The sequence below is a fragment of the Ascochyta rabiei genome, chromosome 1 (genome assembly GCF_004011695.2).
Source record: "Ascochyta rabiei chromosome 1, complete sequence".
In the NCBI taxonomy this organism is placed as follows: domain Eukaryota; kingdom Fungi; phylum Ascomycota; class Dothideomycetes; order Pleosporales; family Didymellaceae; genus Ascochyta; species Ascochyta rabiei.
The window spans coordinates 2,141,312-2,157,510 of NC_082405.1; the positions used below are offsets into that span (position 1 = coordinate 2,141,312).

Consider the following 16,199-nt stretch of genomic DNA (forward strand, 5'->3'; position numbering starts at 1 on the left):
ATATGCGCGTTTTCGAGACGGCTGTTTTCACTGCCACGAATGGCTGCAGAACGGCTAATGCCTTGTGACTGACGCCGGATGAGTTTTTGACACCATCAGGGACTCATGATTTCACAGAAAGCGGAGCATGCATACCTCAACAATCTTTAATTTGAGCGATATGAAACCCGACGTAAAGGTTTGATATTTTGAAATGTTAAACAATAATATTAAAAGTAGCTCTGGATAGTTCTACCAAATAACAGTAGCAGCACGTGTGTAATCACACAGGATTGGACCGACACCCAGCCACTGAATCCCCTTACTTATCAAGCTAGGCGCCAGTTAGCTTTGCTAGATTAGGGATAGCATTCAGCCTACAATCAGCGTGACGGTCAAAACGCGAACACTAGTTGAGGTAACAGTGGAAGCAGGCAGCGTCAGAGATGAGGTGATTGTCATCGTCTGGGTTACAGCTGGCAAGGTCTCAGTCGAAGTGACAGCTGGTAGCGTCAGAGTCGAAGTGACTGCTGGCAATGTTTCAGTTGAGGTGGCAGCTGGTAGTGTCTGAGTGGAAGTAACTGCTGGCAACGTTTCAGTTGAGGTGACAGCTGGCAGCGTCAAAGTCGTGGTTGCGTCAGCGCCAGCAACAGTCGTAGTAGTTGTAGTTGTAGATGTGCTCGCCACAGCGGACTGAGTCACTGTCGTTGGGACCGTGATAGTCGTTTTACCAGCAGCAGGGCAGGTGCTTGTAGCCCCTGAGACAGTCACAGTGAGTGACTTCGTGATGGTACCTTTAGCGGTAGTGGATGTGATAGTGACTGTAGTAGGCTTGGCCGCAGGGCAGCTTGCTGATACAATAGTGTTCATTGTAGTGCCAGCTTGTTTGCCATTGCAAGATCCAAATCCAGGCTGGCAATTTTCTACCGCGCAGTAGCTCTTGGTGCTTCCACAGTACCTATGATCTCTTTTAGCATTGATCATCCCCAAGAAGCAGGAGATCACTTACCCATAGTTGGAGCAGCAGCCACCATATATGGACCCCTGGCAAGTGGCATCAAACTTGCGACCGCAACGAGCATCTTTGGACACTTTCAAGGCTGCGGTGGCCCATACGAGAGATGTGATGAGAAGAAGACGCAAGGAGAGCATCTTGGTGACTGCTTGGAACAGGTGCTGCACCCCAAAGAATGAGAGACAACGAGTGGACCGTGGGAAGAAAGTGCAGTTGAAGGGGAGATTTGCGATGGAGGGCACAATAAGTTTAACCCTTCACATTCAGCAGCCTTTGATGCGCTTTTAAGGGTAGGCGACAAGGCTACGGCATGTTCGCTTAAAGCAGCATACTGCTCTCCGCAAATAAGTTAGCGTACAGCGATCCAGCCAGCGGACAAGATCTAGCGAGGCTGCTTTGCATTAGTACATCTGTATCCGGAAACCTCCCCTGTGGCGTTTTGGTGCTTCCATAAGAAAAAGCCCGCGACACTGCCAGATTAGGTCCGTTATGACAGTGACCTACGTGTCGCAGCTTGATATTGGATATCGCTCCGCGTTAATCGTTTTGAATGCGCGAATGTCCATACTGTAATTCAGCTATGATGTGTTGTGGCGCTCACTAGTATAGACTGGAGCGGGCTCTTAGCTACAAGGGGCGTGCTTGAGCGAACTGACATTGTTAGAATATTCTACCTTTGTCAAAGATCGCTAAATATTGCTCAGTGCGGGGGCTGGTGATGTCAGGTCGCTCGTCCCCCTTGTAGAGCATCAGCCTACGTCAATCTGGAGCTCAGCTACAATGCTGTCGAGTCAGTCCTTCTACTCAGATCATGATCTCGAGCTACCTTTTGACTGTCCCTTTAACATCGTTGATGGAATGGGGGGTTTTCCAGTCAGATTTGGAGGTGAGATTCAAAGATTTAGCTAAGCCAAAAACTGTTAGAGTAGTGGTAATCATTGCTCAGTCAACCCCTCTGCGTTCACGATATCATTTTGCGTCTTCCCAACTCCGATACTAAAACGCTAGATAAATTAGATTTGGTGCGCAAAGAGCTGGGCGGACGTGGCGCCTTGGCTTGTCTTCTGCTAGTACTGGGTCAGTGTCCCTTTGGGCCGTGTTGAAGTCGGATGCTTGTTGCCACTACGCCAAAATTAGACATCATGTAAGCATCCATATCGGGTGACACTAATTGGCAAATCTCTCAGTGATTGGCCCTGCCGCATCACTAACAGTAAGCAACTTGACCAATAATGTGCGGTGCCCCGGTTGTGCACGTGCCGCAGCAGCTGCATCCGGGGTCGCGATCTTGACCTATCGATCTGCTTCCCCCCATTCCTTACTTGCTTAGCATTTCGCGTACTGGCATCTGCCTAAATGGCTTGCATGTTCTTGCTACCCAGCAGATACCACAGGAGCACACCTCTCTTCTCTGCTCTGTCAGAGTAACAGCGAAACTCCTGCACACGTCGGCACTATGCTTATACGGTTGCTCAAAATCCCTCGGTCGCTGGTCCTGCTGCTCGCCATCCTAGCTTTCTTCACATGGCAACTCAGTCAAGGCTCAAGCCATGAACCCACTGACGCATCGCCGCGTGCGCCGGGCAAGGCCAACAAAAAGACAGCGAGAATCGCGTTGATGACATTTGTCACCGAGCAGAGATCGTACTTGCATCTCTCGCTCAAGAATAAGGACCGTGAGTTCAAAGTTTGGCGCTGGTATCGACTGTACAACGTTCTGATGCGGAGAGCCGATAGATTATGCGCGCCGCCATGGCTACGATTTTGTCGTCGATTATGAGGCGCACAACGACCGTACCGTCATGTTCTGGAAATTCGACATGGCTGAGAAGCTCATCAAGTCCGGCAAATACGACTGGTTATGGTGGATAGACTTTGACACGCTCATTACTAACACCGCGACCAAAGTGACGGATATAATTGAGGACGAATTGCGGAACGCTACGAACCCCGATGATATCGATTTCCTGCTCACGCACGACTGCAACGGTTTGAACGCCGGATCATTCCTGGTTCGTGGGCACGAGCGATCACTCAAGTTCATGCATAAATCAGTGGCTGTGTACGACGAGGCAAAGAGGAAGGACGTCAGTATGAGTGAGCAGGATGCCGTTGTCAAGTTGCTGAATGAAGACAAAAAATCTGCAAATAGAGCGCGTGTAATACCGCAATGGAAGCTTAACGCCTTCCCTTCTGAGATTGCCTGTTTCGATGAGGAGCAAAAGGTTTGGGAACACGGCATGTTTGTCCTACACTTTGCAGGAGCGTGGGCCCACGTCAAAGGAGAGGACCCAACAGGCTACTTGATGAACAAGTATGAAGGAGATATCATGTGGGGTGATTGGAAAGAGTTTTACTGATGAGAGAAAGATTAACGAATTATTGTTAGAGCGCTGGCATTCGCTCTTAGATGTAGTCCTACCTATTTAGTTAGTAGACTGTCAGGACTTCCGATAAGATTAGATAGCACAACTTACTAGCAGGTTCCACTTAACTTGGCTAATCCTCCTAGACTTTTTCTTTCACTAACAAAGAGCTAGGGCCTCCTTCTTATAAGACATCTTATAAGAAGGCTATTCTCTCTACTCTCCTACAGCTCCTAATCTGCTATTTTATTTACTCTTTAACTCTACTAGTTTAATAGAGTACTACTATCATGCTTATAAAGTCTGCCTTATATAATAGTAGACCTCTTAGCTAAAAGCTTAAGTTCTTCTCTTAGGCCTTATCTGTATGAAGCTAGTAGTTTATTACTACTACTTAGAGTAATATAATAGTTTAGTTGATATACCACTTCTTTACTAAGTGTTAGCCTCTCTTTCTTAGAACCTCTTTTAGTCCCTATAAAGCAAGTAACTTGTAGCTCTCGTGGTCATTGAGAATTGGCAGCCGGTAACCACCTCCTTTTTACAGCCTCTGTATGCTGAATAAAGTGTTCTAGCTAGGCGAGCCCAAGCTTATTTGTTGTCCATCCATTACCACTCACCTCTAACCTCCAATCTTGAGGGTTGTGGTACATGGTCTGGACACGGTTCTTAGCTTTGAAGATGATAAAGGGTGAGATCAGCCACCCCATGGAGTTGATAGCAGCAATCAACGTCACCTACTCCCTGTTACTAGGTTGGACTCCAAGTGGCTTGACGCGTCTCCTAGAGGCTGGCACTACCCTCACAGACCCCTCAACGCCTATCTAGAAGCCAGTCTCATCAAAGTTGTACGTATCTTGATCTAGGATGCTTTACTCAGCTTTGACGCTGCGTAAAAGGTCAAATCAGGATCACTGCACAGAACTCGCTGATGATCACGAAGTCTGGCCGCCTGAGATCTAACCTCAGGACGGCCTTAGATCATCCTATAGGCCTAGTTTTCCCAACCTGGACACTACTACGCTTAGCTAGTAGCTGGTTGGCTATTTTGCGTACGTAGCTGAGCGTAGGGGTAGAGCCTCTAGTATTAAGCTTCCGGATATATTGTATAAACACCTCCTCTTCATGCCTGTAAAACCTTGATAAGTTGGCTTGGATATCGCGTTGTGAGGCTATCCCAGCGCGTCAGTTGCGGAGGGTAGTTTTATGCACGTTGTAGATAGCTGCGGCGCGTCGCTGGCCTAGTAACACGTCGGATTTTATTGCTTGGATAGCAAGGAGAACCCTATTTTCACAGGAAAGCAATTCAACATTATGTTGTTCAGGCGTTATGATAGTAATAGAATATAATGAGGTCTTGGCAGAGGTGCGCAGCTCGGTGGTGGAACGCGTTACTAAAAATGTAAGATGTTCATATAAATTGTATTCCCAACTCTGTAACAATACTTCTTCCTAGCGTCTTAACAGCAGAACACATCAGCTTTATATTTTGTAGCCGGTGCGTTAATTAGTGTACACCCTAGGCCTCTAGTAGATAATGCTTTACATACCATTTTGGTCGTGAAAATGCAGGCACTGCCAGTGACAGTTTTTGGGATGTAATTGTTGCACTATTACACAAATTTAGTAAGTACATACTGCGTTTTGGGTAGAGCAGTTTTATACAATCCAAGCTAAGCCTCCAGGTCCGCCGAGGCTAGGCGCCTAGCAAATTATCAGTACGAATGCCCTGTTGCTTAAAACGTGAGCCTTAAAAGCCTACGCAAACGTTTATTTCAGTTCCACCTTGAAACGAGCTCTAGAGACTGCAAGGTGTAAAACAAAGGGCTGTTGTAGCAAAAGCAGGGAGTAAAATAAGTTTCGTAGCGTAAGTTATAGAACGAATTTTAGGTTGTTGGGAACAATGTTGCAGTCAGGTTATATGTATGCTGTTGTATCTAAAGGACAAAGCTGATTTAAATATGTGTTTAGATAGCAATTTCTTTAGATGCGTAGTATAAAATTGCGAGTATGTAGCATGTTATACAAGACTTGCCGCACTTTTTATCAGGGCTGACTAATCACCTTAGAATGCCCAAAAGCTATCTGAATAAAATTATGAGGCTGGAAACTAGTCTGCTCGTGTCTTAATTGACTAGGAGTTGTCTAGGTTACCCCGGATGCCTTAGAACCTCTGTCAATTACAGTAAGATGATTAGGTTAGGGTTATCGACTAGGTAGTAGCCCCTATTGATTGATTGATTGATTGATTGATAGATAGTAATTTGCGTCTATACTCAAGCTAACTAAATGTAGATTGGAAAACCTCCCGAGGGGTATAATAAGACGTGTGAAGCAAGCTGCATTCGGGGGGATTCAGCCTCCTGAGTGCTTCAGCCGGAACACAGTTCTTGGGTAGTAGTGCCTAGCGCAACGTGAAGGGGAGTAATAGTAGCCCCTATTTCGGTCTATTAAAGGACATTTAGAATGCAAGTTTTTACAACCCTAACTACTAGACTAACCGATATTTTTCAACATCGCATTTGTAGTAGAAAAGTGTTCGGCAAGGATCTTAGAGCATTGTCTGTTGACACTGGATCCTGCTCGTACCCGGTTTCACCAAGGTTTAGCAAACCTCAGGACTGTTGTTACTTATCGACAACCTACCTCTTGGTTACCAGCCTATTATTCAGCACCTGTATTTAACAGGTATATAGTCACGCTCTCTTTATAAAGTGTCATTCCACAAGATGCGTTAGTCCAATTGATATCAAGATGAGCCAGCAAAACGCTGCACCGTCAGTCTATTTAAAGCGCGTTTCTAACGCCTTTCTTTGTAGCTATCCGTTAGAACTCCGAATTCACGCATTAATAATCTCAACTAGCTATTATGTGAGGGCTCGGCTTGAACCTACCTTGGCCACACTGACCGAAAAGGTACAATGCTCCAACAGATAGAGATACTAGGACTTAAACAGCATATACGCGTGAAATATTAGTATTAGCTACTAGGCTTAGTTATCGGCTATCAACCTTATCTACCAGCCTTTAATCATTTAGACTACTTAAAATTAGACAGGATAGTTATTACGACAACGGCGTTCCTAGGCTATCTAAGGACGGCAGCAACAGAATCTACTAGAAATCCGATGGCAGGAGGAAGAAAGGTATTGGACTGTCGATTGATTCGTACAAGAGAGCGTGACTATACCTATCGAATCCAGGAGCTGACTAATGAGCTGGCAATAAGGAGGCAGACTGGGGATCGCCATCTGTCGATTACAATACATTTGTTGGTTATTGACAGATGATCGCAGCAGGGCCCCAACGCCGTTGGCGAACAGAATCAGCATTCAAACTATACGTCCAACACAGGGGTATATGTTAAAATCGTGCTTTGACTAAAGCTTGTAACGTACTCCACCGGTCACTCTGCTAAGACCCCACCAACACTTTACCACGTTTTGGCCCATGACATTCCCCTTTGGCGCTGTACAATGTATGATAGCATTAGATACTATTCTTCTGCTACCTCTACGTCTTTCTTGCACGTTTGCACATTATGTCCTGCCTCACCACATGCCCTACAGTGTCTTGAAGACTGAGTGCTCCAATTAAGACGCGCTTGCTTCTTTGCCTTTCTACCATCACTACGAGCCTGGAACTTATTAGAGTAGTTGACTGTACGCCTTCTGCAGCTTAAATAGCCCCTTGTGCTGAATATGATTTCTTTTGAGTGATTTACGCTGTGTTGCAGCCTTGTTAGCTTCCTGAAGCACAGCAACCTGGTTGCGCACATACACTAGTAAATGCGCCATTATCTCTGCGCCTTTAGTAAGCTATGTAAGAGTGTCGATTATCGGAGTATGCGAGCTATTAGCATGTTTTTAAATCCTCTCTTGGATTGGCTTTGATTGCGACCTAAATTCCAGGGTAATGGGCGGTGTTTGCGACTGCTAGGGCTCGTTGTCCCCAGGGAGTGGTGATAGGGTGCGCAACACCACATCAACGTCGATCGTGCGATATTTTTCTAGTATTGGCAAGGCACCATTTAAAGGCAAGATTGTGAATATATTTGACGACATGTGGCGATCGCCTTGGTGTAACTGTGCAATGTGGGGCCAGACAGGTGCAAAGGGTAAGGTGAAATCACACAACTTGTCGCACAACTGTCGTTGATGGTGCCATGACCGACCATGGCTTCGTTACACACAGCAGTTTGCGTATAATATGGCTCTCACCTACTGTTAAAGACTGCAGCACACGTTGCAGCGGCTCAGGATGCTCGAACAGGTATTCGTTGAAGCTTTCAAGGGCGTGCAGCAGCCTTTTAGTACTAGTCTTTTCAGTCTAATAAGCAGCAGCGATTTTATACACAGGATTTTCACCCTTAGAAGAAGCTTATGCAGACACAGTGTTGTACTCACACTAGCTTCCTAACATACTTAAAGTAGTAAATAGCTAGCTCGCACAGATGCCTCAACTCTACTCCGAGGTCTTGGCGTCTTTTAATCTAGCTCTCTATGCAAAAAAATTCGAGACCTTCATGGTACGGTACTCGTCTCACAGTTACAGCATGGTGGCACTTATCAACCGGTCTTATTGGTTACGCATTAGGAATCAACCGGGTATGCAGCAGCTGTACTGACCTTACTGAGTGGTATGTGCGTGAGTTACCTAGCTCGAGGAACGATAATATGGTGACTCCAATAAGGATCTCCCGTCGTCTCGGTACAGGCGCTTGGACAAAAGTGCGGCAAAGGTTGAATGAAATGTTGACCATCCTGTACATGCCGTCACACTCTTATGATGCACTGAAATGACCGACCATCGATCGCCGGCAATGTTCCCGCAAGCGAAATTATCATCTAGTAGCTGCTCATCGTGAGGGAGGCCGTAGAGCAGCAGTTCACCAGCATGTCATTATGGTACCACCTGAACGATCCAGCCGGTTCTGTAGTTGGTGGACTTCGATGAACCGCGGTAATTACCATCATCGCTGAGCTCGACTGTAGGTCCTGGACATAGACAAACTAGATGGCATTCGCCAGCCGCGCTTGCGAATACATGTATGCTAGCGTCTGCAAATTCTACAGTGCAGCAGAGATCGAGGACAAAATCTTCCATGTTTTTTGTGGAAAGACATTCTGATACCGTGGGAAAGTGGAAATAACGGAAGCTAGGGTCCATTCTATTGTTCAGCTTCTAATATGTGCTCTGTAGTCTTGCCACTGTACACTCGCTAATCTCAACCGCATGCAGCATCACAGGGGTATGTAGACATCACGATTGACGCATTTCGATGTATGTGACCATTGCCTGCAGTGACAAAATATTTACTTTAAAGCAATTATTGGAAGTTCGTTGTGATCGTTGCTTTGCGTCATTCTTTATAACGTTTTACATATATGAAAGACAGCCTTCTGGAACGCAATGGTAAGATCAATCTTAGCAGCGGAATATTTCGAAAGCTCTCCGGTAAATGGCACTGGTAATAGCAAACAGGCTGATTTCGATGATCTCTGTTTTCCGTTTATCTGGTTAAGACCATGCAGATACGATCAAAAGCGACTCGCAGAGTATGACAAGCTAGTCGATCTCGTATATGAAGCGTAAATGTTAAGATAGACATCTCACCATTAAAAAACGTACGTAAGACTCGCTCTCTTTATTTTTTGTTGCAAGGCCTACGAATACGTTAGGTATGGTAGTTGTCAAGATTGTGGCTGTAATTTGTACGTTGGGCACGACGTCAACGTGGCTTCGATGTCATCAAGTCTCAATCACGCATAAGTAGGCACATGGCTTGAGAATCATGACGAAGGAATCCGCAAATGGGTCACATTGACAGAACAATGAACCCACCTTTGAAGGAGATGAGTGTCGTGTTTGTCGCATATAAAGCTCGAACCACCATATACATTCAGTACACTCTCTTCCACCACCAACTCTAAGGGAACACAAGGGAACCAAATTCTTTAGTCCGACTTATATTACAATATTTAACCTTAACGACTTGTTAAGTTACATGGTTCATTAATGGCTGAAGTTCCGGAGAAAGTTAATCAATTTATTAAAGCAGACAAACAAATCTGACATCTTTTTAAAAGCTTGTGCGCACGACTGCATATAGGCCGCATTCTACTGAGAAGATAAAGGCAGCACTCTAGACTGGTGTGAAATCGATCGAACTGGGTATCGTTCCCAAGCCTACAATCACTGACTGCATCGAAAGATGCCGTTGTTTACATCACCTATTGCACCATATGCGGCTCAGACCTGCACATGTATGCTGGCGACAGGAAAAAAGTAATGGAAAAGGGGCTGATTATAGATCATGAGGCTATTGGGATTGTTGAGGAGGTCGGACCTGGAGTTAAGGAATTGAAAGCAGGGGATCAGGTCATAATCTTACTAGTCATTGCCTGTGGGGATTGATTCTATTGCAAGCGCAAAAACTCCCCTCTTTGCGACCAGACTAATTCAAGTAAACGTTTGGAGCAGATGTATGGTCATCGTCTGTCAGGCATCTCTGGTTGTTCCCTAACCAATGAAGCATACCCTGGCAGCTAAGAGGAATACTGCGGCGTTCATGATGCAGATCTAGTCTGTGCCAAAGCTGCCAAGGACAAGCCTGCTGAGAAACTGCTTGGTCTTGCAGATGTAACGCCTACCGCCTGGCATGGTTGTGAGCTCGCTGAAATGGGTAAAAGTCATGTTGTTGGCATCTGGGGCTGTGGCGCGGTCGGCCTCTTGATCCGGCGCTTGGCAAAGCTTCGGGGAGTCTGAAAGGTCTATGCAATCGGCAAGAACGCCCATCGGCTCAGTGTCGCAGAGTCCTTCGGTATGATCCCTATCAACGTGGATGAACATCGGCAACCGGCAGAGTATACCCTTTCCCTAGAACCACACAGCTTGGATCGAAGTATTGAAGCGAGTGGTTTTAGAAGTACAGATCCGATCGCTCACTCGAATGTGAGGTCGCTCGGGATTGAGAGCGATAGCTCGGACACTGTGAATGCAGTGATCAAAGCAACGCGAAAGGGTGAAAATGTCGCTCTGATTGGCGACTTCTTTTATACGACAAGCAAACATATCACCTTGCGCAGCAGACAGCTCTACGCTGCAAAGGTGTTTGCAGAAAGTCTAACATGTACGGCAGAAAGTCTAACATGTACGTTGACTCCTGTCAGTTGCTAATAGCTACCGCTTCACATCCTGTTACTTCCCTTTCTTTCTGAACCTAGTCACTCAAGGAAAATACGATCCATCATTCGTGTTTTTGCATAGGGGTTGGTCAACATAGTCTGGTTGCAGTACCCGTTATGGCTGATGGTGCGGCTTAGACAAATTCGAGAATATAGCTCAAAGTTACAATGATTTCCACAATCACAAGGTACCAGGAGGTCTAGTGGTTTGCCTTGACGAGTAGCGGTACATTTCGCGGATATCCTGGAAATGCAAAACAATATCTCGTGTATGTGAAGACACCTTCTTATGAAAGAGCACACCAAGTCCCAGATCGTCGGCTCAACGTAGCCAGTGACTACTGCTTGGACGCTTTACTCGCCGCTATGAATACAGCGGTCCTAATTCCCATCGCTAGGCACTCCACCCACCAACCCCTGCCTTTAGTACCGCTCACCCTTACTCAGCACCTAGCACAACTCAATCCCTCAATCCCCTCCCAGTCGACATACCCCTCTCGCACACCCCTCACAGAAGGCACTCTCATGCGGCGGGCCCTTCATCTTTTCAAACGGCGGCTCCTCCATCCTGACCCCCGCCCACGTCTTTAGCCTGAAGGCAACACGCTCAACATACGACTGCACATCCAGCGTCAACGCACCCAAGCGATCACACGACTTACACCGCTGCCCGAATACCTCGGCACTGTACCCATTGTTCGCATACCCTCTGATGACAATAGCGACAATCTTGCTACCCCAGGACTGCTTCGGGCATTTGCGGTACGTGCAAAGAAAATTGCCCATGACATTCGTCGCGCGCTCATTTTTGAAGCGGGCGCTGGGCGGGTGGAAGTGAGGTGCAGGGAGGTCTGGTACTACGGCATGGGCGATAAGTTCGTGTAGCTCGGAAAATGTGTAAGAGGTTCGCGACGCTTTGTACTTGGAGCGCTGACCTGGCGCGTGAGCGGAGGTTTGAGCGCTGGGGGCGTGGCGTGGTGAATGTGCGTTGTTGTATAGTAGTGGCGGAGACGTGGGCGCAGCGGGGAGTGGGACTGCGGCTGGGATTCCGGCGTTTTGGTGGACTGGGGCATCGCGCTGGTGTTGTTCAAGTGCACTTGTGCTGCGAAACGAACGATCGCATGGCTTACAGTCGAACGTCTCTGCGTGTGCGGGGGAGTTGCGTTGGTGTTGCTCAAGTGCGCTCCCGCTGCCGAATGAGCGATTGCATGGCTTGCAGTCACACGCCTCTGCGTGTACAGGCGAGTCTTGTTGGTGCTGTTTGAGCGCTGTTTCGCTACCAAAAGAGCGATTGCAGGGTACACAAATCTGCATCCTGTTTTAAAGTACAATGTCCTGTTCGTTTCCTGAGGACGGTGCACAAGGCAACAAGCAACTAAATCTCAATGGCGGGGCGCGCAGGAACGAACTCTCCAGAGTCGAAGAAATGGACATAACCGCACTTTGATGCTATAAAGCATCTCTTGATCCAATGATACGGCAACACATGGCGGGTGAAGATGCATGCTTCGATTCCTAGAATTAATCGAACTGCGCGGGGAAGGTTTGTTGATAAGCTGGGTTGGCAATAGTGGAAGGATCAGGCTAATGTTTTCTGCCTTACAAAAAGTTTTATTGTACCGCTCAAAGCATCCACAACGACTCAAATTGCGTGGCGTAGCATGGATTTGGAGTTTTTGCCATGTGCAGATTGTCTAAACTATGCCATGCGCAGAGAGTCTAGCTTCCACTACTGTCTTATGAGATACACACCACAATTAGGTCTTCGATCCAAAGCCTCGAAATGGAGTGATATACCAGACTTTTTGGGATCAAAACATGACTTCTACGTTGTCTTACGTTTTGTGATTGCGCTAGTGGTCTACGCCACATCCGTGCAGCTGCGTCCAGCCACATTCTGGCTAGCTTCTGTGGACGGGCAGCGTCACTGATACGTGGCATGTCTGAGTGGAGTGATACTCGTTGCCTAACTCTGCTTTGGTCAAGACTAAGGGCGATGATCGACTCCATATGGGTGCTGAGCCGGTCAACAACAAGCATGTAGCTGTACAATCGAAAGCGTTTAATACACATGACCAGACCCACACTCAACACGTTCGCCAAGGTGTGACCACTGTTGCAGGATTGGGAGCTAGACGGTCCGTACGCGGCCCGGTGCGCCCTCGAACAGTATTTTGCTCGCGTGATAGGGGTGTCAACGTAGGCCTGCTTTTCTACTCTAGTCTTGCATTTCATACTGGTTCTCGCCAATTATGCACTACTTCGCTCTCGCATTGCTGGGGAGCCGGCCGGACCATGAATTGTGCGCTGTGGTGGGATGCAGTTAAAGGGCAAAGCGGTTATGGCAGAGCTGTGTGCGGCATAGATATAGGCCAGCTATGCTCAACTTCAACAAGATTGGTAACTTTACTCCCCTAGTCTATGGGCCATTAGATTTCGAGCAATCTACCAGCAAGTACGTAGCTGACTGCATCGTGTTATACACTGCGCATCACACTGATTGATGTCTCATCCAAAACCGTAGTAGGTGCTCAACTCTTGAGGGGTCTCATTGACATAACCAAGAACACCAGACTTGGGGACCCTCATTCTACATTTCAGAAAGCAAGGATTACTGGGTCTGGACAAAAGTGTGGCCATTGCAACAAACCCGGACAGAAGACAGAGTTGAAGCGCTGTGGAAGGTGCTTCGCTGTGTCCTACTGTTCTCGAGAGTGCATAAGATAGCACTCAAAAACACATAAAATCAACTGTATCACACAAATTGTGTCTCCGACCGCTCTAGACAATGAAAAACACTTTGATCTGCAAAGTCAGTAGCATTACAAAAATGCAACGATTCTAGGCAAAGGTCGAGGCTAAGTGGCGACCAGTGAGATATTAAGGGGAACATGCATGTTATCAGAGAATTCTATTCTTATTGTGCCTTGGAATTTCAATGTCCTTGGTGCACTTAGGACAATAATACGTATAAATTTTAAAAATGCTCAGTGATAAGCAGCGAGAGCCTTTATTTGCCCTCCAAAATATCTAAACCAGCGAAACGGACTTTGCGCTTGGTATTGTACGCACCAATGCTCTTCCTCTTAGTGCTGAAGCCACAGATGTGGGCTGTTCCTCCAAGCGTAACGCATCAATCATGCGTGCAAGCAACAACGCAAAGAACGCCTAAAATCCCGGGACGAGAAAACTAATGATTCATGCTTACGAAGAGATTAAAAAAGGGGAGGACGTCTGCATATCATACCCCGACAACTCAGAGATCTATTCCTCCCAGCAACAGAACTTGAAGGCCTGCTTTGGTTTTGCTTGCACGTGTGAGATGTGTTCACTCTCACTGAAAGAACGTGCCTAGTGAAATGCTTGTCTTAACGTGATCTTGAGGCTTCATGACATCGCCGGAGATGGTGTGAGCGTCGTCAACACACCTGTGGCTTGTCCCCACCACGTGAACGCGATGCTACGGGTTATGGAAGAGGAATACATTATCGACGCAAGAGTGCCACGAGCCTATTATGATGCCCTATATACAGTGATTGCACACAGGGACCAGGCGAGAGCGATAGCCTTTGCTCAACGCGCATACATCAGGTAAGCGACGTTGGAAGGGGAGGATGGACCAGAGCAAAAAAGGCTGAAGGGCTCTGTGAAACGTCTCAGGGCATATAGGGTCTATGAGACGATGTCTAAGTAGAAGAAAGTGTTACAGAAAGTACCGAAGGATATGTGCGTTGCAGATTTCAAAGCGTAGCTCTAGAAATAGGAAGGCTCATTGTGATAGGACGAACTTTACATGTCGACATGATGCACTTTTCGCTGTCTTCCACGGAGGCGGCCCTTGTGTTGGGCAGTGAACACAAATATACCAAGGATTTATTTTAAGATCTACGGGTTACAAAAGAGCTTCAATTTAGCCATCGCTTCCTCCCTGCTTCCTAATCGACCTTCCCGTCACCACTGTAGTGCAGTGGTGGTCTGATCACGTTCATGAGTTTCTGCACTTTTCAGTCCGAGGCCTTGCCTCATTAATGACCATACTCATGTAGATGGTCGCTTAGCGTGCTGTAGAGATTCTTGCCAACCTTGTTATATACCTCGTGTCGCCGTATAATACCTTAAGTGGGTGGCTCTCACTCTTCTCCGCGCATTGAATCCATTGCTCTTAGCAGAATTGCTTCCATCGAAGCCCAAGTGTTCTAGGTAATGTTCATGTAGCAGGTAGATACTCCAGTAGCCAGCGGCAGATAATCAGCAACTCTGCGCTGATTTCTCCTACTCGCATTGCATAAGTACGGCCCAGATCGATACCTCAATCTGCCTCATAAATGTCATCGCAAGCTGCTGGAACCTTTTTTTGCAATCCTCAATACTGATCCAAGGCACAACCCCGGTGTATTTTACACAGTCCGATGTTATTCTACACTGCGTATTTGGGCAAGTGAGTGAATTTACACCGCGTCCGAGACGATTTTCCAGTGTTGTTTACATACCTACCTTACCTAGCCAATTATAATCTTAACTATAGTAGTTAGTGATCCACCTATCTATATAGGAATAGCTTTACCCCGCTCCCATTTCCCATCTTTCCAATCGTATCTCTCTTATCTCACCTCTCCTATCTTATCTTATTCTATATTTTATATCTTGCATCCCTGCAGATAGATACATAGATAGATAGTACTAAAATACTAATAGATTTTAAAAATTCTATCCTGTGTTGAATACCCGCTGTCTGGTGATAACTTACACCCCCTGTGCAGTGCAAACGAGGGGCTAAATGCGGTGATATTTACCCGTTAGCCAAGCGCTGTTTTCTACCTGATTTTGTACCGCATGTCAGACGCTGGCATGTTGCAGCGTCCACCTCTGACCAGGTATGGCAATAAGTACTGTTCTGGCCATATGCTCACTATCTGAGTAAGCATTGATATCTTTTTGAGGATGCCATGGCATGATGGGTAGAGCCGTGTCCTGACACCGCAGTGTACGCCATTTAGTTGCTGGTATAATACTAAATAATGTTGCTTAGTTGACCTAGTATAAGTAATAAGTAGAACATCTAATATAGTAAATCTAATAAATAAAGTTTATAGACTTATTTCAGTTAGAAGAAGGGAAGATACCCTCTATGTAATATTATTGAAATAAGGCTTTTGTCGGACACGGCTCTGCCTACCGTGCCAAACATGCCAAAAAGGTATCAATGCTCACTTAGATAGTGAGCACATGGCCAGAACAGTACTTATTGTCAATACCTGGTCAGAGGTGGAACCCACAACCACATGCTGGAGGCCGAGAGTCATTGCCAGAACCTGACAGGTGGCTTATTAAAAAAATAAAGATAAGGGAGCTATAGTTCTAGTGTTAAGTGTGCTTCAGGGCTGTTTGCGTTCACCCTAGTCCTATCTAAACTTGCATGCCTAATTGTTATTCTTTAAGGAACTTAAGTCCGTTAGCTTACCCATCTAAATGTACACACTTATAAGTACACACAGGTCCACTTACAGCTTTACATCCTCGCTGGGACTTTATTTGATTGTCTCGCTATGCCTATAGTTATTAGAATCCAAGACCTAGAGTTTGAATTATCGCCACTATTTAGGGCCCTCTACAAGACTGGCGTGTGGTTGGGAAAGAGATAAGCAATGCTCC

General features: G+C 46.4%; 2 protein-coding genes across 2 annotated transcripts, besides 9 other annotated features; one reads left to right on the top strand and one right to left on the bottom strand.

The window, feature by feature from the left end:
• Positions 1–2,450: 2,450 nt before the first annotated feature.
• Positions 2,451–3,354, top strand: EKO05_0000647 (uncharacterized protein; the record flags this gene model as incomplete). The annotated part of the gene is made up of 2 exons (XM_038936464.1): positions 2,451–2,670; positions 2,732–3,354. 2 exons carry the CDS (start codon positions 2,451–2,453, stop codon positions 3,352–3,354), a joined length of 843 nt encoding a protein of 280 aa, XP_038803188.1.
• Positions 3,355–3,433: 79 nt separating this feature from the next.
• Positions 3,434–3,838: a mobile genetic element.
• Position 3,839: 1 nt separating this feature from the next.
• Positions 3,840–4,738: a mobile genetic element.
• An 850-nt stretch (positions 4,739–5,588) lies between these two features.
• Positions 5,589–5,614: a tandem repeat.
• Positions 5,615–6,233: 619 nt separating this feature from the next.
• Positions 6,234–6,329: a dispersed repeat.
• Positions 6,330–6,762: 433 nt separating this feature from the next.
• Positions 6,763–7,348: a mobile genetic element.
• Positions 7,349–11,015: 3,667 nt separating this feature from the next.
• Positions 11,016–11,861, bottom strand: EKO05_0000648 (uncharacterized protein; the record flags this gene model as incomplete). The annotated part of the gene is made up of 1 exon (XM_038936867.2): positions 11,016–11,861. The coding sequence occupies one exon, from the start codon at positions 11,859–11,861 to the stop codon at positions 11,016–11,018; it is 846 nt and encodes a 281-aa protein (XP_038803189.2).
• A 3,254-nt stretch (positions 11,862–15,115) lies between these two features.
• Positions 15,116–15,188: a tandem repeat.
• A 15-nt stretch (positions 15,189–15,203) lies between these two features.
• Positions 15,204–15,225: a tandem repeat.
• Positions 15,226–15,392: 167 nt separating this feature from the next.
• Positions 15,393–15,520: a dispersed repeat.
• Positions 15,521–15,705: 185 nt separating this feature from the next.
• Positions 15,706–15,840: a dispersed repeat.
• Positions 15,841–16,199: the final 359 nt, after the last annotated feature.